The sequence below is a fragment of the Cricetulus griseus genome, chromosome 2, assembly GCF_003668045.3.
Source record: "Cricetulus griseus strain 17A/GY chromosome 2, alternate assembly CriGri-PICRH-1.0, whole genome shotgun sequence".
In the NCBI taxonomy this organism is placed as follows: Eukaryota; Metazoa; Chordata; class Mammalia; order Rodentia; family Cricetidae; genus Cricetulus; species Cricetulus griseus.
In genome coordinates, this window is record NC_048595.1 from 87,079,335 (window position 1) to 87,106,858 (window position 27,524).

The 27,524-nt window shown below is 41.8% G+C and overlaps 2 protein-coding genes across 6 annotated transcripts in view; one reads left to right on the plus strand and one right to left on the minus strand.

Annotated features, from left to right (window-relative positions):
• Nucleotides 1-255: 255 nt before the first annotated feature.
• On the minus strand, nucleotides 256-8,083 carry Abitram (actin binding transcription modulator). 2 transcript variants are annotated; one of them, XR_003482862.2, is made up of 7 exons: nucleotides 7,939-8,083; nucleotides 6,616-6,667; nucleotides 6,044-6,173; nucleotides 4,705-4,781; nucleotides 4,539-4,608; nucleotides 4,243-4,452; nucleotides 256-755 (listed from the first exon to the last, which is right to left on the minus strand). XR_003482862.2 is itself a non-coding variant. In XM_027403059.2 (6 exons), the coding sequence occupies exons 1-6, from the start codon at nucleotides 8,051-8,053 to the stop codon at nucleotides 4,318-4,320; spliced, it is 579 nt and encodes a 192-aa protein (XP_027258860.1). In that variant the 5' UTR covers nucleotides 8,054-8,083; the 3' UTR covers nucleotides 3,831-4,317. The 2 variants fall into 2 exon arrangements, 1 of the variants encoding a protein (XP_027258860.1); XM_027403059.2 differs by lacking the exon at nucleotides 256-755 and having other exon boundaries at nucleotides 3,831-4,452.
• A 72-nt stretch (nucleotides 8,084-8,155) lies between these two features.
• Nucleotides 8,156-27,524, plus strand: part of Elp1 (elongator complex protein 1) — a 58,812-nt gene continuing 39,443 nt past the window's right edge. For 2 of the 4 annotated variants that reach the window (XM_027403054.2, XM_027403057.2), the window contains exons 1-10: nucleotides 8,371-8,511; nucleotides 11,026-11,188; nucleotides 12,308-12,460; nucleotides 18,158-18,239; nucleotides 19,259-19,339; nucleotides 21,648-21,733; nucleotides 24,052-24,148; nucleotides 24,404-24,494; nucleotides 25,504-25,627; nucleotides 26,750-26,843. In XM_027403054.2, the coding sequence (XP_027258855.1) occupies nucleotides 11,039-11,188; nucleotides 12,308-12,460; nucleotides 18,158-18,239; nucleotides 19,259-19,339; nucleotides 21,648-21,733; nucleotides 24,052-24,148; nucleotides 24,404-24,494; nucleotides 25,504-25,627; nucleotides 26,750-26,843 (958 nt within the window). In that variant the 5' untranslated portion in view covers nucleotides 8,371-8,511; nucleotides 11,026-11,038. Of the gene's footprint in view, nucleotides 8,295-8,370; nucleotides 8,512-10,983; nucleotides 11,189-12,307; nucleotides 12,461-18,157; nucleotides 18,240-19,258; nucleotides 19,340-21,647; nucleotides 21,734-24,051; nucleotides 24,149-24,403; nucleotides 24,495-25,503; nucleotides 25,628-26,749; nucleotides 26,844-27,524 lie in introns of those variants that run through there. The other 2 variants (XM_027403056.2, XM_027403055.2) reach the window with 2 other exon arrangements.

The window sequence follows — 27,524 nt, forward strand, 5'->3', positions numbered from 1 at the left end:
AGAATTTTTCTGCCACTCTAAGTGAGGCTCTGTTGCTGTGTGCTTAATTTTCATCCCATCACCGACACTGTCACTCAGGTTATAAGAACTTTCTCTTGTGAACTAAAAAAATATTTTTGAAAATTTCCTTATAAATATTTACAGAATACCTTTACACACCCGAAAGTATAATTAGGCTCCTGGGGGTGGTGGTGAGGAAACAGGGTAAAATGATGTCAACAGACAAGAGGACAGAACTTACAAATCAGGCTTTCATCTGTATAAAACTACTTTATTTAAAGGAAATTTAGTTTTAATCCCCTCCAGGTTACAGGGAGCTACTTCTTTCTTTTCAATAAACTCTGCTTGGCTGTACTTACAATTATTTCATTAAAAACAGGGAAATGACTGACAGTTACTACATGTTGCGCCCTTTACAAAGTTTCATGATTTAAGGTCTTTTTGTTTTAAATTCAGTGTAAATGTTTAATCTAAAACCAGAACTTCATAGCTGTTTTTTTTTTTCTAATTAGATAATGTAAAACCCTTGCTCTGTGCTAAGACATCTATGCCTCCGCATGACAGACTGACATACCTTCATTACTACAAACTAGCTGTCAATAAAACGTGCACGATAGAGTCACCACTATGCATTAGCAGGAGCCAGCTCCACACTGCAGCATAATTCTTCCATTTCTTAGAAGAGCCTTGTACATTTTCAAAGCATTTCCATGTAGAATAGAAGGCAGACTCCACATTCCTGTTTCTCCAGCAACCTAGAGGGGAAAAGCCACAGCAGAAGGGACAGGGCTGGACTTAATTATTAAAAAATAATTAAGGCAAGGGGCTGGAGATGGCTTACAGATTAATAGCATTGGCTGCCTTTCCAGGGGACCTGGGTTCACTTCCTAGCACCTACATGGTGGCTCACAAACCATCTGTAATTTCAATTCCAAGGAGTCTGATGTCTTCTTTTGGCATCTACAGGCATTACACAAACATACTGCACATGCATACATGTGGGAAAACACATTAAAAAAAAGTTGAGGCAGAAGAAGTAAGTGTACCATAGCATTCAAGCAGGAGCTATGTTAATAGGTACTACTTACTCCCAGGTTATAGGAATGCAAAACTTTTCAAAATATTTCTCAAGAGCTTGTGTTTTTAATCAGAAAAATATTCCTTGTTTGCCATTTGTGTGTGCCTCCTGTTGTAGATTGAAGGAGAAATGTTCCCCATGGTCTCATGTATTCAGAACCCTTGGTCCCTAGCTGGTGGCATTGTAGGGGGCTGTTACAAACTTTAGGATGTAGAGACTTGCTGGATGAAACATGTCACTGGGGGCAGGCTTTGAGTTTATAACCTTGATCCATTCCCACTTCACTGTGCCTCCAGTGTGTGGTGGTCTGATCTCAGCTCCTTGTGCCTGCTGCCATGGACATCTAACCCCCTGGAACCACAAGCCAAGAAAACCTCTTAAGTTGCTTTGGTCATGGTGTTTTATCACAGCAACAGACAGGTAATTAATAGAGACTTTGGTACCAAGACGTGAGGTTGTTGCTGTGAAAAAAATGTGACCATGTTGTTTTTTGGAAGAATTTGGAAGACTGGAACTCTGGGCCAGAAAAATGGTTGAATAATGAGAGCATTGTGAAACAAGATTTTCTGTTCTGAACCTAAGTAGAGGCCTGGCTCCTAGGTTTTGGAGAGAAACAAAGCAAAGTGGCTAGATGCCAGTTTTGTTACCCTTTGACAAAGAATCTGGTTACTTTTTACCCAAGTCCTGAGAACTGACATGAAGCTGAATTTAAGTAATGGACTACTTTCTCTGGCAATAGATATTTAAGATAGTGTAACTTTGACCAATGAAATGAGCATGTCAAGCTAGGTGGCTGAGGCACACGCCTTTAATCCCAGCACTTGGGAGGCAGAGGCAGGCCGATCTCTGTGAGTTTGAGGCCAGCCTGGTCTACAGAAGGAGTTCCAGGACAGGCTCCAAAGCTACACAGAGAAACCCTGTGTCAAGACAACATAAAAAGGGAAAGAAAAAGAAAAAACAAAATGAACATGTCTAGCAAAAATACAAAATGTGCAACATGGAGAAAAGAGCACAAGGAAGTCATGTGCTGGGAAAGACTGTCATTACCAGAGATTAGTGCTATTAAGAAGCCTGCTCTAGGGCTGCAGAGATGGCTCAGTGGCTAAGAGCATGGGTGGCTCTTCCAAAGGTACTGAGTTCAATTCCTGGCAACCGCTTAGTGTGGTGAAATATTATTTATGATTTATTAAAGCCTGCCTGAGGATTCAGGAAGCAAAGTCAGCCACACACCATAGAAGCCAGGCACATACCTTTAATCCTAGCAGTCAGAAGCTAGGAGGTGGTAGTACACACTCAGGATTAAGAGGTAGACTGATCTCTGTGAATCCAAGGTCACCTAGATCTATGCAAGACTGATCCATTCCTAAAGAGAAACAGCTCTCACAAAGATGATCTCAGCACCTGGGATCACATGCCTTTATTCCCAGCATTAGGGAGGTATATAAGACAAGAGCAAGGTGTTAGTATAAGGCATTCATTCTCCATCCACATTGAGAATAGGAACGCCTCAGCCCTTTTAGAGGTAAGAGCTTTCTGGCAGCTTGGCTGCTTTGCTTCCCTGATCTTTAGGCTGAACTCTCATATCTGTCTCTGGGTCACTGATTGTGTTTTTTTGTGTTACCACTTGGTGGCTCACAACTATCTATAATGGGATCTGATGCCCTCTTCTGGAATTCAGGCATATATCCAGATAGAGCATGCATGCATGCATATATATACACATATATTTAAGGAAAAAAAAAGAGAAGTCTGCTCTACACTAGAACAGTGGGACAGCTGGCTAAGGCAAGACTCCACCCAGATAAACCTCCAATCTATGAAAGACAGCCTAATATACTGGCTGTTTGCTCCTAGAAACAACATAACACAAGAGCTGCTGTGGATATGATCAAGTATTTTCCTCATGATATTAGCTTTGGAGGCATAAAAGAATGAACGGATTCTGGATTCTTCCTTCTTTGCTTCAGGAAGCTAGAGGCCAAGCAGCATATGGTAGAGATGGAGTTTCTGCAAGAAGGCCATGAGAGGACACATGGAGCTGGGTTGTAGTGCAGGCCCAAAGACACTGGACATACCAAAGCTGTGAAACATCTTGCCAAGGAGGGTTGCACACAGAACAGAACAATGCAGAAAAATATCTATGATGCAGGCAGCAATGCTGGAGGGGCAGTCAACTAATTCCTTTGAAACCAAACCCGTAGATAGTGGACATGCAGCTGCAGAATTTGCTGGTTTCTGTCTTGCTTTGGTTCAGTATTTCCTCACTATGCCCATCATTCCTTCCTTTTGGAATGGGAACGCATATTCTGTGCCATTGTATGTTGGAAGTATGTAACTGGTTTTTTGATTTACTCAGGGACACAAGAGACTGCATTGAGTCTTAGAAGAGACTTTGGACTTCAGAGAAGGAATGACTATGGTGATTTTTGATATTGGATTAATTGCATTTTGCATGACATGGCTATGGGCTTATAGGGATCATGAGAAGAATGAAGATTGATTTAAAAAAAAAAGTCTTTATGTATTTGAGCAGTTGGTCCCCAGGTTGCAGAACTTTTAGTACAAGAAGTCTTGCTGGGGAATTACATGACTAGGGGCAGTTAATAACCTTACCCTACTTCCAGTTTACTTTCTGCTTTTTGTGTATGGTGGAGATGTGATCTCTCAGCGTCCTGCTCTTGATACCATTCCTTCCTACTAGGGTGGACATCTAGTATTCTAGAACTACAACCCAAATAAACACTTGTTGAAGTTGCTTTTGGTTATGGTATTTTATCAATCACAGACACTGAAAAGTAATACACCTTGAACACATGAAGACCTGAGTTTGGGGTTTCTGGCCCATATAAAAGCTGGGTATGGTGTGTGTACTTGTAATACTAGCCTTGCAAGATGGGAGGCAGAGGTGATGGGTGTCTCCCTGGAACTTCATGGCAAAGTTCTAAGCCAATGAGAGCATGTCTAACAAAAGGTAAAAACTCAAAGTTGTTTTCTGATGTACATATGCAAGCAAACACCCAAAGCAAGTACCTAGGCAAAGTAGATCCTAGAGCTTGACTACAAATGGGGACCAAGGCTTGTGATGTTAAGACAAAGGAGGGGAATTAGGTTAGATGAAGGATTAGGCTTCTCCTGTGGCCATGTGTGAGGAATACTTCACATACACTTGCTTTCTTCAGTGAACTGACGGTTGAGGCCAAGCAGGGTGAGAATCCTTTGCTGTCTCTCCATCTCAGGGCTCATGATGTGGCTGTAGGATTATTTCTTTTTACTATGACTTCTTCATACTGTTGCTGTGTTAGTAACCCTTCTGTTATGCTTTTACTTTCTTCAAATTTGGGCAATACAACTGCAATGTAGCCTTCAGTGGAGGGCTGGGGGGAAACAGAACATTTAGTATTGTCAACTGACCTCTAAAAGGCACATGGACAGCATCATGCTTTCCCCACCTCTCCTTTACCTTTTCTTGAAGAAGAGACGGCTGATGAAGAATATTTTCATTCACTTCCATCAATCGACCTCTAACACAGCTATTTTTAAAAAAGAATTTTTAGAAAAAATTGCCAGTAATTTTTTACTATAGTGAACACGGGCATTTGTGTTTCGGTAGCTAAAACACTGCTTACCTAGATATGGTATATTCTTCTCCATCAGAGCAGTGAATCTTACACAGAGGTGCGAGTTCTGTTAAAAACTGTGCCCCCTGGGTAATGAGATAAAAGAAGCAAATTAACTGTGTTTTCATTTCCCTCTGGTACACCCCTCACTATTAAAACAGGATCTAGTCTTAGAACTGGTGTTTTATAGAAAAATGATTTAAGTGCATAAAACTACTCATGCACTTCAACGTAACAACCTACTATGTGCTAGGTACCATCTTTTAGTGGGTAGTTTAGTTACAGGCTAATGATGTATTTTTCAATTGCAAATGAGAAATCTATATATGGCCAGGTATAAAGATTTCAACCCATACGGTAATCAAATTGCAATCAACCTACAAGATAAAATTCAATACAACATATGGCAGCAATGTTCTACATAGTTTCATTAAGATCCCTATCTTCTATGGGGTGTAGTGGCATACAGGTTAGACAGGGTTATAGAGTTGAGAACCTGTCTCAAAACAAAACCTGAAAATATCCAAAAGATCCCTATCTGTTATATTAGAAATTAGTAGGTAAAGGAACTTCCTTACAGGGTCAACCACTCCACAAGACTTTTTGAAGGAGTACTTTTCTAACTAAAAGATAAAACTAGTGGGCTGGGGAGATAGCGTAGAAGCTAAGACTATTCCCTGCCCTTGAAGAAGAACCAGGTTCAGTTCCCAGCACCCACATCTGGTAGCTCACAACTATCTTTACTTCAGTTCTAGGGGATTTGACAAGCTCTTTCTACCTCTGAAGGCTCCCATACACATACACATGAATAAAAATAAAAACAATATGTTTAAATAAACCCTACAAAGCTAACTTAAATACATGCCTTTTAACCATTTGTGCCATATTTTAGTACACTACTTGATAGCACATATGGTTGTATTAGATGCTCTGGAAGGTGGGTGAATCAGGGGTGTGACAACTATCTATAAGCAGGCAAATGAGAGTGCTTAATGCCCTCTTTTTACCAACTTTTCCTAAAGTGAACATAGGCTGTTGGAGCCAAGATCCTTTCTTGTTTTGAGGAGTTTTGTTATATAGCCTTATCCAGCTGGTACTTACTATATATCTATATAGTATAGAGCTCATTCTTCCGATTGTGCTACCTCAGCTACCCAAGAGCTGGGATACCAGGTAAAGGCTCATATTCCATCTTATCTCTTTAGGAAAGAATGAGAGCACAGAATCTACTATAATAGACATTATACCTCCTGAGTACCTTTTCTTCTTCTTCTTCTTCTTCTTCTCTCTCTCTCTCTCTCTCTCTCTCTCTCTCTCTCTCTCTCTCTCTCTCTCTACAGGGACATACCCGCTTAAATTTCCCAGATACTTTGTTCTGAAGTCTGCTACAGTTGGTACTGATCTGATAGGAAATACTTTTAATAGTTTTGCCACTTTGAAGAACGGGGTGAGATCCTGCCAGCGTGATGACACATATTCTACAAGGAGGAAAAAAGGCAATTCTGTTACTGCATGTGGAGACTTCCTCCTATAACAGTATTCTCATTGAGAGATGACTATCCAACTGACCTTCATTCAGTCCAATTATTATTTCTTTCTCTTGACTGTAATTGTAGCATGAGGAATATAATAAGGGAACAGGAGAAAATAGGATTGAATTTCCTTCCTGGGAAAAGGAACAGTACCACAGGTCTTACGATAACCCTGGGGTAGGTGGGAGACAAGGCATGACAAACCTATTCCATAGGTTTTGGCACTTCAATGGTTGGCACAAGTTGGCTAAATTAGTAAATGACTGAACAAGACTTGTACTTGCCATCACACTCCTATATCAACACAGCAGAAGACAATTGCTTATATCCAGCCCAAGAGTAACCACCAGAAGAAAGTGTTGATAATTTAAATTCTTGGTTTGCTTACCGGTTGGAGTGTTGTAGTATACAGTGGTCCTCACTGGGTTTTCCTTTGACATCTAGAGGAACAAATGAATTGTTGGTTCTTGAATTGGTATCTGCTATTATCATGTGATTACCTTCTTTGGTTCATGGAGATAGTTCATTATGAGGCTAAGACTCATGCTGATGACAGTAGTCAAATAAAGGCTACGGGGTGCTTAAGTAGCCTAATCCAGATAGAATCATTTATTCTATGGTAAGGTTATTAACTCCTCCATCTTGTCACTTTAAAACGAATATACCAATTGTTTCTATTAGAGAAACACTATTGTAAGCACCACATTGCTTACATTGTTTTGTTGTTTTGGAGGGCTTTATTTATTTATTTTGGTTTTTCGAGACAGTGTTTCACTGTGTAGCTTTGCTGCCTATCCTGGCACTTGCTCTATAGACCAGGCTGGCCTCGAATTCAGAGAGATCCTCCTTCCTTTGCCTCCCAAGTGCTGGGATGAAATGCTTGTGCCACCAATGCCCGGTGGGGCTTTTTTTAAAAAAATGGTTTATTTATTTTTATTTTATGTGCATTGGTGTTTTGCCTGCATATTTGTCTATGTGAGGCTGTTGTATCCCCCTGGAACTGGTTACAGGCAGTGGGAACCTGCCATATGGATGCTGGGAATTCAATCCAGGTCCTCTGGAAGAACTGTCAGTGCTCTTAAAGGCTGAGCCATCTCTCCAGCCTCAAGGGCTGTCTTGGAGTTATGCAAAATCACATTTGGGGAAAATTCAGTCCTGAGGAGAGCTGCTTATCCTAAATTTGGCCCAGTCTTTATCTGTTGGTGTGTTGTCCATCCATCAGTTTGCTTGAAATAAAAAGGCTAAAATAGAGGAAGGTTGGAGAAGAATTCCCAAAGGTGGCATCGATATTTTCTGGGCATACAAAAACAGAACACCTGGGTAGCTTACTTCGAAACTACAAGTGGAAAATAAGATCTTAACACTAAATATTGCTTGCTTAACTTCTGTTAATGTTCTCTCCAGCCTAAACTTTCTTCCCGCCTCGGCCTAGGATTGATCCCCACAGGCACACAAACACTAGGCAGTGTAAGCTCAGAAAGACCAACGCCGGGTTCCTTAGTTTAGCTTATGTCCTTTCCTGCAAGCAACCCACACATGGCACTGTGCTTCCCACATCGGATGCGACCATTTTAGTTCTCCAACAGTGCAAACCTGTATTCCTGGAACTAGGAAGCTCGGAGAAGAGCATGGACGATTACATCGTGGAGCAGGAGTCTCCACGGCATCCCGTCCACGCGGTAGGGCAAAGCTCACTATCATTCGCACTTACCCGCTTTATACCAGCGAGTGAAGTATCGATCCACAAGGGAGGGCGCCGCGGGCTCGGTAGCCACGGCTACCTCTGGCCCCGTCAACCCCGCCTCTGGGTACCCGAGCTCTTCCATTCTGCCGGTCCAGGCCAGAAAGATGTACTTGCCGCGTGGTAGCTCTATGCGCAGGCGCGCAGCTCGCCAGACTCTCTCCTCCCCACCCGCCTCCACCCCAGTCTCAGGCACTGTGGGGCCAACACTCAACAGTGGGACAAATACAACCGGGAGCCAGAGGGCTGACGGACAGCAGGCAGCACACAGCACGACCCCACTACTTCTGGACTGCCAGATTAAGCTCCTGAGAGCTACTAAAGAGGTGAGCTCGGCCTACGTGATGACGTCACGCCGACGCGCCTAGCTGGTGACGCCACGCCTAGCGCCGCCTTTCTTGTGCTAGACCGTGGGTTTGGCCCATCCGTGGTTCGTGTCTGTGTCTCCCGAGCACATTGGCGGTTCCGTCCCAAGCCTAGTGCGTCGTGAGAGCTCGGAGCCGCGGACTGAGACGAGGGTGTAGTCCCGCGAGGGCATCTCAGGTGAGCGTTCGCCGGAGCCAGTACGAGCCGCTGCGCGCGGCCTGGTCCTGCCTGTCCAGGACGATCCTTGTGCAAGGGAGATAGATCCATGCGCTTCTGCCTGTGCGTGCTGGCTGGGCGGCGTGGCCCGCCTCTCTCGAGTTTCGGATGCTTTCTGCACACTTGTTCCCTCAGGCCATCCTGGGGCACAGCTCGGGGATGAGGGTCGGGTCCCCCTGCGGCGGGATTTCTTGCAGCTTGGAAATAAAACCTCTATCAGGAATTGGTTAGGCCGCCATGGAAGGGGATAGATAACCGAGGCTGCAGTGCCGTGCTGAGGGCCCTTTATCGAATCTGAGGCTTTTCTGTGGAGTAGTGTATCCCGTGCTTACTTGCTTGGCATGCCTAAGCGGTGATTTCTGTGGTGGCAGTGATTGTGTAGTCTTTTGTCTTCGCGGGGTGGGGGGGGGCGGGTGACATTTTGCAATTTGTGACGCAAGTCACATAACGGATCGTAGGTATTGTATAAAGGATTCGTTTGTATATTGAGAGCTGCGATGATAACCAGTGAATGCCTCAATGTGAAAGTGAGTGAAAAAGAGGCAGACAGTTTTAGCTTGTGGAAACAGGTGACAGTAATTTTCAAACCAGGGTGAGCTGTTTTTTGGTAAAAGAGTAGCAGGTTCTCTGTTTTTCAGGTTGCATTTCATGTGCTTCTAAGGACCTGTTTATGAAAACATCAGGAGATAATGAGTTTGATTTTCAGTTTGGACTTGTTCAGTTACAGCTATGTGTACAGGTTTATTTAATCTTCTTCTTAGTTAGCTACATATTATGTGTCCTATTCAGGATGATTAGCCTGAAGAAGGGTAGAAGAGCAAGGAGGAGAAAAATGAAACAATGATCATAATATTAGGACATGCTCAGTGTTGTACCGTAGGACCCTTAGCACATATGTGGATGGGGAAAAGTTGAATTCATCGAGCTAGGGGAGTTGGAGGGGTTTTTTTTGTTTTGTTTTTTGTTTTTTGTTTTTAATTTATTTATTTATTATATATACAGTGTTCTGCCTGCATGTGTGCCTACAGACCAGAAGAGGGCACCAGATCTCATTACAGGTGGTTGTGATGCTGCCACCATGTGGTTGCTGGGAATTGAACTCAGGACCTCTGGAAGAGCAGCCAGTGCTCTTAACTGCTGAGCCATTCCTTCAGCCCGGGAGTTGGAGTTTTAACAGCGTATGATCCTAGAAGTACTTGGAACATACTCATTTTCTAACTTTGAAAGCATTGAGGAATGCATAGGGCTGTGTTCCTCAAAAAATGCATAGGGCTGTGTTCCTCTAAAAATTCATAGGGCTGTGTTCCTCTAAAAATCCTCACTCCTTTGAGTGAGGATTATGGGTATGACAATTCAGAGAAGTAAGTTTTGATGCTAAAAGGATTGGGGCATTAGGGAGATTAATGGGCTTGCTTTGTACCATGTGTATGAAGTGCCCATAGATGCCAGAAGGGGGCATGGGATCCCCTGGAACTGGAATTATAGATGGCTGTATAGGTGTTGGGAATCAAACTCAGGTCCTCTGGAAGAGTCTGTACTCGTTAACCTGAGCCATCTTTCCAGACCTGAGCTCAGTGATTTTTAAAAACTCAAATTGTTTTGTTGTGTTTATCAGTTGGAGTCCCATCAGAAGAGTAGAGAGCACATAGTATTTCAGCAGGATTTATTCTGAAGAATTAGTTAAACAGCTATTTGAGGAAGAGAAAGTGAAGGGAGTGCTGAAGTAATTTAGAAGTCATGCTGAAGGAAGTAGCCCCTGTGGCTAGGGATCACCACCCAGCAGATGTTGGTATCATCAGGCTCTACCACTTGGTAGAAAGTCCCTGTAACACTAGTACTCAGACTTTAGATTGATGCTCAGAAACTCAGGATGAATCCTGGGGCTAGATTTCTGTGTCTGGAGATGTAGCATGCTTGATTAATGATCCTGCCTCAGGGATGGCAGTGATGAGGCTGGCTCTGGCAGTATCAGAGAATGGGACTCAGCCTCCCTGTAAAGGTAAAGGCCCATTGCTAGGATGTAGTCACAGTTACAGACAGATAATGGGAAGAAGTTAAGTCCTCTCAATTTGCTATTACCTTTGTCATTTGTATCCTGGATTCTATAGACCTGTGCAGGGCAGCACAGATTTTGATGAATAGAATCCAAGTTCATGGAGAGGGATGTGGACTATGGTGATTGGATCATGGCAACAGTAATAGCCTATGCTGTGGTTATCATTTGGTTATTTCTCCAGATTTAACATGTAACTTAATCTCTACTTTTATGTAAAGCTGAGACTTTTAAGAAGTGAGAGTGTGATTGTGTATATGTTGGTGTGTTCAGAACCCCCCTCCCCCAGTATTCTAATGGCCACATCTCTATTCCCTGAATCATGCTTGATGTTGGGTATGGCCATTTATCACTGTTAAGGTAGTCCTTTCTCTTTTCAGCGTTAATGTTTCATCAAGGGAAATCTGGGTTTTCTTCCTCAGAAATCGCTTCATCATGAGAAATCTGAAGTTGTTCCGGACACTAGAATTTAGAGACATTCAAGCACCCGGGAAACCTCATTGCTTCTCTCTCCGAACTGAACGGGGGACAGTGTTAATTGGCTCAGAATGTGGGCTGATTGAAGTAGATCCTGAGAAAAGAGAAGTAAGTCACTGATGAAGATGCCAGCTCCTGGGTTGGCCCTGTACTCATTTTCTTCCAAACTTCCTTCTCCCATTAAATCCAAAGTAATGTACATATTCCTACATAGTCGCCCTTTGCTTTTTGTAGATGGCTTACTAGATATAACTTAAATAGTAGCCAGCTTTAACTGCTAATTTTGTAAGACAAGTTGGCAAAGCTTTGACCTTATATTTTATGTGGGTACCTCACATTTTACCCTGTCTACTGTGAATTTGCATTATAATAGTGATCAGTTAGGAATGTACATGAATGTGGTTCATGGAGCTTTTAATTTTATTTATTTTGTGGTGCTGTAATTTGAAACTTCCTATCCTAGACTTGTAGAGTTTTTAAAGCATGCTTAGACTTCTAACCCAAACTGACTAAAATCCCAGTCCTTAGTGCTAGAACTTACTGTGGACATTTCTGAAAATTGTAAGTTTGATTATTTGTTGCTACTCGTGTGTTTATTTAGGTGATTTATTGTCTTTGCCCACACTGTAGAAATCTTAGGAAACTGCATTTAGGGAGCAGGGCATGTAGCCCAATTATAGAAGCCCTGGATTTGATTTTCTTATTGAAAGCCAAATGTGAATAAAGAGCATAGTCATTAGCCTTAATTTTTAATGGATATTTTTAAACAGACATACTTGTTTTTGCATTTGTTTTGCAAAAAGGTTATGTTAGCTGTTCTTGTTAAAGACAGCAGAGTTGTATTATTTTTGAAATGAAAGTTTGAGTTTTAATCCAGGGAATATATTTGGAAGGCTGTTATAAAATAATCATTAGGGCTGGAGAGATGGTTCAGCAGTCAAGAATACTGGCTACTCTTAACGAAGACCCTAGTTTGGTTCCCAGTGCCTATATGGCAGCTTACAACCATCTGTAACTCCAGTTCTAGGGAATCCCACACACTCTACTGGCTTCCGAGGGCACCAGGTATACACATGGTACACATACATACATTCAGGCAAAACACTCACACATAAAAGTATATAAATCTTACATATGACAAGAATTATTAGAAACATTTTTCTTTTGGAAGTCAGATGTCTCTTGAATGTAAACACTAATTTGCTAACATGTATGTCTTTGTGAAAGGTGAAGACTGAAATTACATTGGTGGCAGAAGGCTTTCTTCCAGAGGATGGAAGTGGCTGCATTGTGGGTATTCAGGGCCTGCTGGATCAGGAGTCTGTGTGTGTGGCCACTGCGTCTGGGGATATCGTACTCTGCAATCTGAGCACACAGCAGGTAAGTTAAGGACCAGTGAGGAGGAAGTGTCAAGTAGCCTCAGCTGAGCTATGTACTTTGTGTTGAGGTCTTCCAATTTATAGCCATGGCATTGAAACAGTTGAAAATTAAATGGCCTTACCTATATTTCAGGAGTTAAAAAACCAATTTAGTTTAGTCTATTGAATTTATTAATCAGAGAGGACAATTGGGATATAACATTTCAGATTAGGATATAAAAATTGAATAAAAATGTGCAGTTCTTACGGTGTGCTACCTCTTAACTGAATTTCTCAATTAAGGAAGTCTGAATTCCTTAATTGACTTATGTTTTCTGCTATGAATTCCGATGGGGTAATTTAGGGTTCCTTAATATGAACTCTATAGTTTATACTATTGCATTCTATAATATGTATGTGTAACTGTACTAATTATATTGTATAGTGATTATACTGGAAACATTCTAAGACTTGAGGGGAGATAGGTTGCAATCTATTGCTTCTGTACTCTAGAATAAGAATGATCTTCTGGATTTCCTTTTTTTCCTTCATTTCTGTCTCCCCCCTTTTTTTACTTTCTTTGTGACAGGGTCTCATGATGTATTCCTGACTAGCCTCAAACTCACAGAGATCCACCTTTCTCTGCCTCTTAAGTGTGGCCTGTTTTTCTTACCTTTTTTTTTTTTTAATTTATGTATGAGTTACACTGCTGAAATTGTTTTTGTAGCAAACCTTTATCCAAACTTACCAAATGGCAGAGAGTGAACTTGCAAATCAATAAAATCAGGAATGAAAAGGGGGGACATAACAACAGACACAGAGGAAATCCAGAGAATCATCAGGTCATACTTCGAAAACCTATATTCCTTAAAATTTGAAAATCTAAAGGAAATGGACAATTTTCTAGACAGATTTCACTTACAAAAATTAAATCAAAAACAGATAAGCAACTTAAATAGACCTATAACCCCTAATGAAATAGAAGCAGTCATCAGAAGTCTCCCAAACAAAAAAAGCCCAGGGCCAGATGGCTTCGGTGCAGAATTCTACCAGAAATTCAAGGAACACCTAATACCAGTTCTCCTCAAAGTATTCCACACAATAGGAGCAGAAGGGTCATTGCCAAACTCTTTTTATGAGGCTTCAATAGCCTTGGTACCCAAGCCAGACAAAGACACAACCAAGAAAGAGAACTACAGACCAATATCCCTCATGAACATTGATGCAAATATACTCAATAAAATACTGGCATATCGAATCCAAGAACACATCAGAGAAATCATCCACCATGAACAAGTAGGCTTCATCCCAGGGATGCAAGGATTGTTCAACATAAACAAGATCAAATACCTTGGGGTAACGCTAACTAAAAAAGTTAAAGACCTGTACCATCAGAATTTTGACTCTCTAAAGAAAGAAAATAAAGAAGATCAGAAAATGGAAATATCTCCCATGCTCTTGGATAGGCAGGATCAACATAGTAAAAATGGCAATCTTGCCAAAAGCAATCTACTGATTCAATGCAATCCCTATCAAAATCCCAACACAATTCTTCACAGACCTTGAAAGAACAATTCTCAACTTTATATGGAAAAACAAAAGTCCCAGAATAGCCAAAACAACCCTGTACAATACAGGAACTTCTGGAGGCATCACCATCCCTGACTTCAAGCTCTATTACAGAGCTATAGTCTTGAAAACAGCTTGGTATTGGCACAAAAATAGATAGGTAGACCAATGGAATAGAGTTGAAAACCCTCATATTAACCCACACACCTATGAACACCTGATTTTTGACAAACAAGCTAGATTTATACGATGGAATAAAGAGAGCATCTTCAACAAATGGTGCTGACATAACTGGATGCTGTCATGTAGAAGACTGCAGATAGCTCCAAGTCTATCGTCATGCACAAAACTTAAGTCCAAATGGATCAAAGCCCTCAACATAAATCCAGCCACACTTGAACCTATTAGAAGACAAAATGGGAAATACCCTTGAATTAATTGGTACAAGAGACTGCTTCCTGAACATAACACCAGTAGCGCAGACACTGAGATCAACAATTGATAAATGGGACCTCCTGAAACTGAGAAGCTTCTGTAAGGCAAAGGACACAATCAGCAAGACAAAACGGCAGCCCACAGAGTGGGAAAAGATATTCACCAACCCCACATCTGACAGAGGGCTGATCTCCAAAATATACAAAGAACTCAAGAAGCTAGTTTCCAAAACACCACACAGTCCAATTAAAAAGTGGGGTACAGAACTAAATAGACAATTCTCAATAGAGGAATCTAAAATGGCTGAAAGACACATAAAGTATTCAACATCCTTAGCCATTAGGGAAATGCAAATCAAAACAACTCTGAGATATCATCTTATACCCCTCAAAATGGCTAAAATCAAAAACACCAATGACAGTTTATGCTGGCGAGGATGTGGAGAATGGGGAGCACTCCTCCACTGATGGTGGGAGTGCCAACTTGTACAGCCACTTTGGAAAACAGTATGGCTATTCCTCAAGCAAATGGCTATCAGTCTACCACAAGATCCAGCAATTCCACTCCTAGGCATATACCCAAAAGAGGCACATTCATGCATCAAGGACATCTGTTCAACGATGTTAATAGCAGTGCTATTTGTAATAACCAGAAACTGGAATTAGCCTAGATGCCCCTCAACTGAAGAATATAAGGAAAATGTGGCTACACAATGGAGTACTACTCAGCAGAAAAAAAACGATGGAATCTTGAAATTTGCAGGAAAATGGATGGAACTAGAAGAAACCATTCTGAGTGAGGTAACTTAATCACAAAAAGACAAACATGGTATGTACTCACTCATAAGTGGATTTTAGACATAGAGTAAAGGTTTACCAGCCTACAATCCACACTGCTAGAGAAGCTAGTAAACTAGGAGGACCCTAAGAGAGAGACATACATGGTCCCCTGGAGAAGGGGAAAGGGACAAGATCTCCTGAGCAAATTGGGCGCACGGGAAAAGGGGGAAGGGAGATAGGAGAATGAGAAGGGGAGAAGAGGAGGGGTGCAGAGGACATGAGGGAGCAGAAAGGTTGTGTCAGGGAAGAATAGAAGAAAATAAGAATGGAGATAATGTAATAGAGGGAAACATTTTAGGTTTACAGAGAAATCAGGCACTAGGGAAATGTCTGGAGATCTACAAAGATGACACCAGCTAACAATCTAAGCAACAGAGGAGAGGCTACCTTAAATGCCCTCCCCTGATAATGAGATTGATGACTGACTTATGTGCCACCTGATAGCCCTCATCCAGCAGCTGGTGGAAGTAGAAGCTGACAACCACAACTTATCACTGAACTGAACTGGAATCCATTTGCAGAGAAAGACGAGTGATGAGCAAGGGGTCCAGACCAGGCTGGTGAAACCCACAAAACAACTGTCCTCAATATCGGGGAACTCTTGCTCCCCAGACTGATAGCTGGGATACCAGCATGGGACTGATCCAGACCCCAGGAACATGGATTTCAGTGAGGAAACCTCGGAAATCTACGGGACGTCCTGTAGTAGTTCAGTACTTATCCCTAGCATAAGTGTGGACTTTGGAGACCATTGCACACATGGGGATACTCCCTGAGCCAAGACACATGGGGGTGGGCCTAGGCCCTATCCCAAAAGATATGATAGACTCTGATGACACCCTATGGAAGGCCTCACCCCTGGGGGGGGGAGCAGAAAAGATATGTGATAGGTAGGGTTTTAGTTGGGGGGCGGTGGTAGGGGAGGAGGGGAGGGAGAGCAAACTGGGATTGACATGTAAAACAATCTTGTTTCTAATTCAAATAAAAAAAAATCTGCAAAAAAAGAAAAAAGAAAAAAAATAAATTCATGTATAAGTGTTCTTGCATGTGTCCGGTGCCTGTGGAGGACAGAAGGCATCAGATCCCTTGGAACTGGAGTTATAGATGATTATGTGGATGCTGGCAATTGAATCTGGGTCCTCTGGAAAAGCAAACAGCACTCTTAACCTCTGAGCCTTCTTTCCAGCCCCTTAAAAAAATTAATTTCTTATTGTGTGAATGATGTGAGTGTGAAAGTGGCTGTGTGTGGTAGGTGTGGAGGATGGAAGACAAGCTTGTGCAAGTCAGTTATTTCCCGGTACCGTGCATGTTCACGGCTGCAACTCAGCTGGGCATGCTTGTGCAGCAAGCACTTTTACTCACTGAGCTTCTATTTTCACCTTCTTCATAGTATAATTTCCTGATCTTTTAAAAATACTTCTTTGAAGCTGAATGTGGTGTCTCATGTCTACAGTCCCAGCCCTTAGAAAGCTGAGGCAGGTGGATTGCCATTATTTCAAGAACAGGAAAAATAACAAAAAGATGACCACATTAATTTGATCTCTCTCTCTCATTTATTTATTTATTTATTTATTTAGTTAGTTAGTTAGTTAGTTAGTTGTTGTTTTTGCAAGGCTGGGTTTCACTGTGTGGCCCTGGCTGTACTGGAACTTACTCTGTAGACCAGCCTGGCCTTGAACTCAAAGTAACCTTCCTACCTCTGCTTCCTGAGTGCTGGGATTAAAGGTGCGCACCACTATGGCTCAGCAATTGTGATCTCTTTAGCACTGATTATGTGACAGGAGTTACAGAATTACTAATAGTGCGATAATAATTGTAGCTTGGAATTACTAAATTATGCCAAGCCCCTTTTTAGGTTCTTTAATGCAATTTATTTATTTTGGTGTTTTGAGACAGGGTTACTCTGTGTAATGTTTGTAGCTGTCCTGGGCCTTTGTAGACCAGGCTGGCCATGAACTCACAGAGATCCACTTGTCTCTTTCTTCCAAATGCAGGGTTTAAAAGCGTGCACCACTGCCCAGCTAATATAAATTTTTATTTACTGTTCACTGTGGTCTTCTTTTCTTGTGCTTAGAAATACTTAAGGCTTAGAGAGCTCAGGTAGCTATGTCAGCATCACAAAGTTACTAGATGGAGTTTGAGCCCTCATAGTCTGTGGCACCTTCACTTCTAACCATTTCCTTGAATGCATTAATAAACTGTACTTTTCATTCATGGTGAGGACTCTCAAAATCTCATGTATAAGTTAACTGCTTTTCCTACATTCAAAAGTTAGAACTCTCCTTCCAACTATTTGATAGACTTCTGATTTATGAGCTGGCCCCACCCTGTTCATCTCCATTGAGAGCCCTCTCCTTTGTGGTCTTTCTCTGACATTAATTCAGAGTCTATGTTCCCCACTGCCTGATAATACCAGTTCTGTTCCCAAATTCCCTTTACCTTTGTCCTTCATGCCTGTGTTTGTGTATTTTGACTCCAGTTACTGTTGAGTTTTACCCTCTCTTTGAGCCTTGAGGCCTCCACCCTGGTTCTCCTGATGCTTCTCTCTCCTGGTTGTACTGCTGTGTTTTGAGACCTTGACAGAACTTTCCTAGACTCCCAAGCCTCTGTTTGCTCTTAGATTCACTTTATTTTCCAAGGACCTTAATATTCACTAAGCCTTTCATAGAGTCATTGTTTTATCTCATTCATGACATTCATGCCCCTTCTCACTATGCTTAATTTTGTATCTAGTGTCTCAACAATTGTTCTTGAAGACACATCTGGCGGATCTTTCCACCTTTGGGTGTTTACATTTTGATTACTTTGGTAGAGTCTGTAGTAAATCTTTGACACAATGGTGTTCTAAACATCCTGTTTCATATTCTCTGATGCAGCTGGAATGTGTTGGGAGTGTGGCCAGTGGTATCACTGTCATGAGCTGGAGTCCTGATCAAGAACTGGTGCTTCTTGCCACAGGTAAGCTTTTCACCGGTGTTTAACTGACTCTGTAAAACTTGCTCCTAATGTACAGACTCCTGAACTTCAGAAACTTCTTGGAACAGTGATAGCAGATTATAAGGTCAAGTTAATATATTAAGTCTTAATCGTTTTGCTGGCATACCAAGTTGTTTGTGCAGCTTTGTAGTCTTTGGGAGTGAGGACCTGGTTTGAGAGCGGAGGGATCTGCTGAGGTCGAAGTTGGAGCAAACAGTGTTAGCAGTGTTTGTTCTAACCTATGCTAAAAGCAAGAGTTGCTATGAACAGGTTTGCTTTTCCTTTATTCGTCGATTTTGTGTGCTTGTTGCAGTTGAGTTTTAACTCCTTTAAGCCCTTAAGTCCTCACAGAGTTTCCTCTTGATTACTCTTTTTCATGGGCCTGTTTCCATTCTGTGAGACACCCTTACAGAACTTCCCTAGATTCTACCCGAGCCTCTTGTTTCTCCTTGCTCTTAGATTCGTGTTACTAATTAGGGACCTCAAGTAACCCCAAGGCAGTGTGAATGGGGGTCACAGGACAACTTGCAGGAGTCAATTGACCATGTCGGTTCAGGGATCAAGCTTGGGATGTCAGACCAGGTGGCAAGTTGAGTCCTCTTGCCTGTCTAGTAAACAGCTTCTTCACAGCTCTTTTGTTGCCTGGTTTTCTTTTCCCTGGAGTTTCTTTATTCCAGATGAGTTCTTTTTTATGTCTGCAGAAGTGTCTTGTTAAACTAGGAAGTTTTGAAGTAGTAGAAGAGGGCTCTGAGGACTTTATATGGGGTTTGTATAGTCAGTAGCTAAGCATAAGTATCTGGTAACTGGCCTACTAGAGCTTGTGTTTCAAAGCATTTTGTATGCAAGCATTCTCTCCTAACTGTAACTCCTCTTATTGAGACAGCAGTGTTCTTAACTATCCTTTATCTTCTGTCCCTTCTGTATATCTTCCTGTGCTTGTAGACACACTAGAATGACTATTTGTTACATGAACAATAAAGTTTTTGATGTGTTTCCCTAAGGTCAACAAACACTGATTATGATGACAAGAGACTTTGAAGTAATCACAGAGCAGCAGATCCACCAGGATGATTTTGGTGAAGGTAAGTATTGCTCTGAAACATTCTAGGACCTGAAGTTCCTCAGTTTTACTCATTTTCTTATACTTAATACTTGTCATAAGCCCAGAGAACTTCAGTTCATCCCAGTTCTTAACAGCCATATCTCTAATCTCTCTTAGGTATAAAAGGTGGCTTTCTCAGAATTCTGTGTTTCAGGTCTCCTGGATATCATTTAAACCCCAGGAAAGACTTAGACTAGAATTACTAAATTCTAGAATGCTCAAGCTAGAATAAGGAGAACACTTTTGGAGTACAGTCAGGTAGACCAAAAGAAAGGGGTAGTGTGCTAGAAGCAGTGTTTTCTTCCTGCCAGCTAGGTCAGAATCTTCATTTCTCCTGTGTCTGTCAGATTTTCTTCTCGCTAAGATCATTTGGCCACTGCAGCTGTGAGTGTATTGATGGGGGAGAGAGAGAGGAGAAACTTAGGACTATAAGGAGCTCTGGTGACTAGAAGACCCTGGGCAACTGACCCAATTGAAGAGGGACTGTGAGGAACGGTGTCTGAGCTGTTACTAAGGTCTGACTTCGTACCTCTCACTTTGCCAAGTCTAGGATAACATTTGGACACTACTATTTCCGTCCCTTCGAATAAAACCTTCAAAGTCGGGAGGTGGTGATTCACACCTTTACTCCATCATTCAGGAGACAGAGGCATTCGGATCTCTGTGAGTTACAGAACAGTCTGGTCTACAGATCAGTTTCTAGGACAGCCAGGGCTACACAGAAAAACCATATCTTGAAAAACCCAGAATACAAAACAAAACAAAAAGTATTAGAGCTGCCTGACTAAATCTTCAGAAACAATCTGAGGAGTGCTGTGTATGCTAGACACACACATGTGTGCTTTGAGGTCCCGTTGCACTTAGACATGCCCATGCAAGCAAACTGGAAGTGGCTGTGCTGTGCCGAAACACGATTAAGTTGTTCACTTTTTCCTTAGGGCATATGACACATATTCAGAAATGATTTGATGTGTAAGTATTAGGGTAGCCATAAGAGCAGAGAAGGTGTCAGTGGAGATGGATGGTTTCTAGTGGCTTGAGCTGAGTCTCAGTTATGATTGATAATTGATAGACAGGGTTTAAGTGTAAGGGACTAGGCCAAGCCAGTTGTTCCATATAGATTTCATGGCTTTTTCAGGGACCTGGGCATAAGGCAGCATGCTGGGGTGCTAGGACAGGAGTGTAGGATTAAATGGTTTTGGTGGGGTTAATATGCCGAGGTCATTTTGTTTGTTTATTTCTAGAAAGACTGCTCTTAGTGGTGTGTTGTGTGTGTGTGTGTGTGTGTGTGTGTGTGTGTAGAGAAAGATTTTGGACAGGGTGATGATGAGGGTGGTCACAGCTCTCCATGTGCAGCAGCAGGGTGTGCTTTGAGGTCCCATTGCACTTAGACATGCCCATGCAAGCAAACTGGAAATGGCTGTGCTGTGCCGTATGTATTGAATTGTAGGCAGACTGCTTCAGAATTAGTGGCAAGAGGGAAGAAAATTTGGTCCTGGATCTGCCTGTTGGACCATCTTTCTGTTGCTTTTTCTGGGTGAGTGCCACATCTTGCCTCTAGGAGCAGATAGTCTGTGCTAGTTCTGGTTCTCTGCCTCTATATTTTGTGTGAGAGATACTGCATGGTTTAGGGAAGCCAGGAAGAGTGCAGGAAGCCTGTGTTCTGATTTTGGGCACTGACACAGGGAGTCTCAGGTAAGCCTACAGTACAGGGAACTACATTTGATGACCTACAGCCCCTTGCACCACCAACACAAAGCTTGGTTGGTTTAATGCTAAAAGTCAGAATTTCATTCCTAGCTATTTTCTTGAATTTGCTGTATGATTTGTGGATGTGTTTTATAAATGCTTCATAGTTCATTCTGACTAATCATTTTGGTCAGACTTCTGACTTGGTCACACTTTCGAAGTTAAGGGCATTTCACTTCTCCTAAAATGATTGCTGTATATCATTGGGAAGCACAGTTTTTTTTTAAAAAAAATAATTTATTTTACTTTATTTAATGTGCATTGGTATAGAGGTATTAGATCCCCCAAAATTGGAGTTATAGACAGTTGTAAGCTGTCATGTGGGTGCTGGGAATTGAACCCAGGCCCTCTGGAAGAGCAGTCAGTGCTCTTAACCGCTGAGCCATCTCTCCAGCTCCTGGAAACTCAGTTTTTAAACATAATGACTAATGCTAAACTTACTGAGTTCAGTGACTACCTTTATGAAGAGTGAATGAATCTGCTTTGATTTCATTTTGTCTGCTTATTGCTTGTCTTCTTGTTCTTGAAAACTCCTTTAGGCAAGTTTGTCACTGTTGGATGGGGCAGTAAGGAGACGCAGTTCCACGGCTCAGAAGGCAGGCAAGCAGCCTTTCCGGTGCAAATGGTAAGCTGGGTTTGATAGGTGTTCAGCTCCACCATCCATGGGAGCACTGCATAGCTAGTTAAGAGGTTGGTGACACCAATATCTCATCTGTTTTAATAATGTGGTGGCTCATAGTGCCCTGGGGAAATAAGTTACCCTACAGAGTTACTGTTCTCTCTCTTTCGAATGCACTGTATCCAATCTCACTTTCTGTCCAGTGCAATACTCTTAACTTTTGCTCACTCATTGTTTTTTCTTAAAGACATTGTCTTGACTTAAAACTTTGTAGCTTTCAGAAAGCAGATTTAAAAACCCATTGCTTACTCAGAAGCAATCAGTACTCACGGGAATGATCTGGTATTAAGTTGTGCTGCCTTGGCTCTCAGAGTCACCTTGTTGAGCTCAGTGAAGTCACTTCATGTTTTCTTGCTTTCTATAATGAGTTCTCTCACCAATTAAAGCATGCTTATTAAGGATTTTCATATGCTTCTCTCTGTGTGAGGCATTGAATGCATGACAGGAAATAAAACCCCTACCTACAGTGGCATGTGCACTCTGGGAGAGCACAGACATTGAGGTGATGGTAATTATCCTGGATATTTTTATGTTAACTTGACACAAGCTAAAGTCAACTAAGAGGAGGGAGCCTCAATTGAGAAAATGCCTCAATAAAATTGGGCTATATGCAAGTCTATAGAGCATTTTCTTAATTAGTGATTGATGGGGGAGTGCCCAGCCCATTGTGGGTGGTGCCATTCCTAGATTGATGGTTCTGGATTCTGTAAGAAAGCAGGGTGAGCAAGCTGGTAAGCACCATCCTTCCATGGCCTCTGCACCAGCTCCTGCCTCCAGGTTCAGGCCCTGTTTGAGTTCCTGATGCTGAACTAGGATCTTCAAGTGAAAGCCAGATAAACCCTTTTCTCTTCAAGTTGCTTTGTTTTGGTCATGGTGTTCCTTTTCAGCAACAGTAACCCTAATCAAGACAATAATATATGACATTCAGGGAGTGAAAACTACTATGAGGGAAAGGAGAGAAGAATAGCAGTATGTGGAAAGTTGGGAGAGCCGTGTAGCGAAGGTGCTATTTGACGATGGACCTGTAGGACATGAGGGCGGGAGCTTGTCAGTATCCAGGAAGAGTGCTCTAGGCAGAGGGAACCACTAGTACTAAGGACCCTAAGGTTGGTTGTTATTTTCTCAAAGCCTTTGATGAAGGACAGAATCGTATTAGAATAATCAGAGAAGTGGTAAAGATGGGCATTGTTGTAGCCCAGTGGTGCTCCTTTTGCCTTTACTACATTTGATCTAGGGAGCTGTTGGGGCTTTCAACAGCAACAGACTCTGGCTCATGTTCCTTGATGCACTGGCTCTTGTGTCCTGTAGACTGAGGGCTTCAGGAATGGCTGTGGGAAGCTCCTCAGTAAACACTGTGTGGGCCAGAGATACTATGTGGTACAAAGTGTCTTGACTCTGGAAACTTTTAGAAAGAATAGCTGTAAGGTAGAGATCAGATGTGAGTGTGAAGAATAATTACAGACTGCCAAGGTTTGGACTGAACAACAGGGAGCACAGTCACTTGTAGTTCTTAGGAGCTAATCCTCTAGGGTAGATGAACACCCTGCTTGCTCCTTGTATTTCTCTGTCCTTAATACTTTTTAAAAAGATTTTTGTTTTTCTTATGTGTATGTGAGTGTAGGTGTGTTCATGTGATTGCAGGAGCCTGTGGAAGCCAGAGGTGTTGGGTCCTTTGCAGCCAAAATTAGAAAGATGTGGTGTAGTGTAGCCAGATCTAATCTGTGGTCAAGCAGAGCTAGCAGCATTTTGAAATGGAGCCACTACGGGGATGTGAGATATGCCCTGGTGCTCACCTTTCTCCCACCCATAGGCTTGGTTGCTTCATGGCTTTGGAAGGAGATGTAAGTGGCACTGGAGAGCCTTCTTCAGCCCATACTGCAGAGGGCACAATTGCTTTATCCTGTGCACTGCTCTACCAGTTTCTTCACTTGGCCCTGTCATGAAGTTTACACAATGAAATAAAACTGTTTTGACAGAACACTTACTTCCTTGCCATAGTTTCCTAACTACTTCCTTTGCTTATTGTGTTTAATACCTATATTTGTAGCACCTCTTATGCCCCAAGAAGAAAGGCTATGTTTGTTTTGTTTTCAAGTTATTATTGATTTCTAGGACTAAGAGTCCTTCTAGAAGGTTCCCAGAGAGTCTCTGAAGCCATCTTTTAGGTAGCTTCAACATCATATAAAGGATAAATATTTGGTGGCCAAGGGTTGTTTGGCTTAGGAGCATTGGTTCCCTAGTAATACTGTTGTTTCTCTCTCTAGCATGAGTCTGCCCTGCCCTGGGATGACCACAAACCACAAATTACTTGGCGTGGGGATGGGCAGTTTTTTGCTGTGAGTGTTGTTTGCCCACAAACAGGTATGGAAATAAATTACTTAAAAATTTTACCTAATTAAAACTTAGAAAAGTTTTCTTCCTTTTGCTTTGAGTAGATTATTTATTACACAGAGTAGGGAAAGAGGTGCTTCCTTCGATGTTAATGGCTTAGGAATTAGACAAGTGCTGTGAGGCTGTCTGGTCCATCCTTACCTACTAAATACAGATTTGAATGTGTAGCAAAGGTGAGAGTTATACTTTAAGTGTGTGTGTTTGTTTCCTTCACCTCCCTTGCAGGGGCTCGGAAGATCAGAGTGTGGAACCGAGAGTTTGCTTTGCATTCAACCAGTGAGCCTGTGCCAGGACTGGGGCCCTCCCTGGCTTGGAAGTGAGTGTGAGAATGAGCCTAGGGCTCTTCCTGCTTTGCCTCCCATCGCTTCCTCTTGAATTCAGCTAGGTCCTGGGCTCTTCACAGTTTCCCTCATCACAATGCCTCACACTGGTTGCATCTCTAATTCTTTAAAGGTTATAGTTGTTGATAGGACCATTGTGGGAAACAGATAGGGGTGCGTCTATTGGAAGCCAGTCCTAGTGTGTGAGGCTGTATGGGACTGTAGAGGGCTTTTGTGAGGCCCAGTAAAAAGCTGCTTTCCTCTGAACAGATTCCCACAGCAGGTGGTCTGCTGGCTGAGAAACTTGCAGGTTAAGCGTCTGCCTTCCCTTCGCTTCCTTGGTGCAGTGCCTTGTGCAGAGCACAACTTGCCTGTCATTTTGGCTGCATGCAGATATTGATAGAATAAATGCCACCTATTGTAGCAGCATCTATCAAATGCAAATCCAGGGGGCCTCTAGGTTGCAGACATCTTGTTTCTCACCAGTAATAGAATGGGACTGGATGTTATTTAAGCATTTGAGTTAAAGCATTGGAGAGAAATGGGGAAGAGGCAAGTGGACTAAGATGATTGCAAAAGGGAAATGCTGAAGTCCTTGCCTGCGCATGGAACGTTCATGAAGTCATGCAAATGAAAAAGAAAGGGATTACTTAGGATATTATACTTGAAATAGTATAGGAAATTTACTTTTTTTTTTCTCTTGAATCATTCAATTGCAGTTTAAGTCAGAAAGACTGTGTTAGTGGTGCTTGGGACTAGTTAGGAAGGATACTTTTTCCTCTTACATGCTGGGGTGAACTGATTGCCAATACACAGATGGTGAGCTTAAAACTTCCTTGGAACCATCACCACAAATACACACACTAAATACACACATGCCTTTAAAAAAGGCTTTTATTATTTTTTTTTCTGGTGAGAAAAATTAAGAATCTTTTGTCTAAGTCCTCCCTGTGCTTAGCCAGCAGGTTAAACTCTTGACTGTTCTAACTTGGACTTTGCTTTAAGGCCCTCAGGCAGTTTGATTGCATCTACTCAAGATAAACCCAACCAGCAAGATGTTGTGTTTTTTGAGAAAAATGGACTTCTTCATGGACAGTTTACACTTCCTTTCTTCAAAGATGAAGTTAAGGTAGGTGTCTGAAGTCTTTGTTATCTAGTTTAGAGCACTCTCCTCTGCGGCAGAAGTTTGCATTTGATAGAGGTTATGATAGAGGCTGCTGTGCTAAAAAAAGGTGGTTTTTGACTTTTAGAAGAGAAGTGGCATTTCTTCTTGGCTAAGAAAAACCACAGAAGGAAATAGAAATACTAGTTCTTGCTGTTTATTTTGATGACTAACTTTCCCAGTGATTGATATTTAAACATTAAGCAGCAGGCTGGAGATATGGCTCAGAGGTTAAGAGCACTGGCTGCTCTTCCAGAGGTCCTGAGTTCAATTCCCAGCAACCACATGATGGCTCACAACCATCCGTAATGAGATCTGGTGCCCTCTTTGGGTCTGCAAGGACACATGCAGACAGAACACTGTATACATAATAAGTAAATAAATCTTTAAAAAAATTTTTTAAACATTAACTAGCTTATGTACCATTAAAATCCTGGGTGGACACATGGAATCTTTATGTAAATTTTTTTAAAGATTTTATTTCTTTATTATGTATACAACATTCTGCTGTCATGTATATCTGCACACCAGAAGAGGGCACCAGATCACATAACCACCATGTGGTTACTGGGAATTGAACTCAGGACCTCTGGAAGAGCAGTCAGTGTGCTCTTAACCTCTGAGCCATCTCTCCAGCCCCCTTTATGTAAATTTTCAAAAAATTATGTAGGATAATCTTTCTTGTGTAAATTTTTAAGAGAGGTTTGCTTTATGGAACCATATTTTTTATCTATATTGTACCATAATTAGTATCAAGTATTAATATGTATGACTAATAATTAATGTATTTAATATAGGTATTACTATGTCTAATAGTGAAGTTTCTTGATTTTTCTAAAAATGTTACATTGCTTTTTTTTTGTTAAATTTGTATTTATATCTTTATGCATAGTGCATTTTTAAGTCCTTTTTACACTACCAGTTTCACAAATTGGTTTAACAACTGTAGGTTAGTATCTTAGAGCTGGAGGTCAGCTCTAGTATTGTATGTATGGTTATTTGGTTTATACATGCAGGGAATTCATCTATTGTAAAGAGTTTGAAGTAGACAAACAACTGAAGGTCAGGGGTGTCTTTTGTCCTCACCAGGTAAATGACTTGCTGTGGAATTCAGACTCCACTGTGCTTGCTGTGTGGCTAGAAGACCTTCCAAAGGAAGACAGTTCTCCCCTGAAAAGCTATGGTATGACAGCTGTTGAACTTTGGCTCATGTTCATGTATTATATCAAAGTAGAAGATTGTGGGGTTTCCCTCACCCTTCATCCTTAGGCCTTCCGGTGAAATCAGCGTAGCCTTAAGTGTGTAGATGCTGATGGGGAAGGGCTAGGTTTGGATTTCCAGAGGACTTCAGTCATGAATTATTCTGAGTTCTCTAGAGAAGCAGAAGCAGAGAGGAAGTGGGAGAAGAGGAGGGGTGTGGCTGGCTGTTTTAAGGAATTGACTCATGTGCCCGTGGGGATGGCAGGTTTGATTTCTGGGGCAGGTTGTAAGTTCAGGCCGGATATTTGTGTTGCGGTATTGAGACAAAATTCTTTCTCTCCTGGGAATCCTGCTTTTGTTTTTAAGACTTTCATGCATTGTGGGGGTAATCACTTATAATTTCTCAGAGCAACATCTAGATCAGTGCTTGACCAGGGCATCATATGCTAGCAGAGCAAAGACAAATGCTATGACCACAATCATTGGTGCAGAAAATCAAATGCTGTAGAAGTGAGTGGATTTCGGTTGCACATGAGATGGACTTTTTTGTAGTTTTTAAGATGTTTGGGTATTTAAGTACAGACTTAGAATAAAGTCTGTTGTCTTTTTTTTTTATCCTTCCCATCCCCCATGCTGGATAGCTAACCCAGGGTCCTAGACTTAC

What these genes read in the sequence shown, in the direction of transcription:
- Abitram (XM_027403059.2), bottom strand. Translation starts at nt 8,053, where the DNA reads ATGGAAGAGCTCGGGTACCCAGAGGCGGGGTTGACGGGGCCAGAGGTA. An exon ending in CACTCGCTGGTATAAAGCGG is followed by an intron (nt 6,668 to 7,938) that starts GTAAGTGCGAAT and finishes TTGTTCCTCTAG; the next exon opens with ATGTCAAAGGAAAACCCAGT. An exon ending in GAAGAATATACCATATCTAG is followed by an intron (nt 4,609 to 4,704) that starts GTAAGCAGTGTT and finishes TTTTAAAAATAG; the next exon opens with CTGTGTTAGAGGTCGATTGA.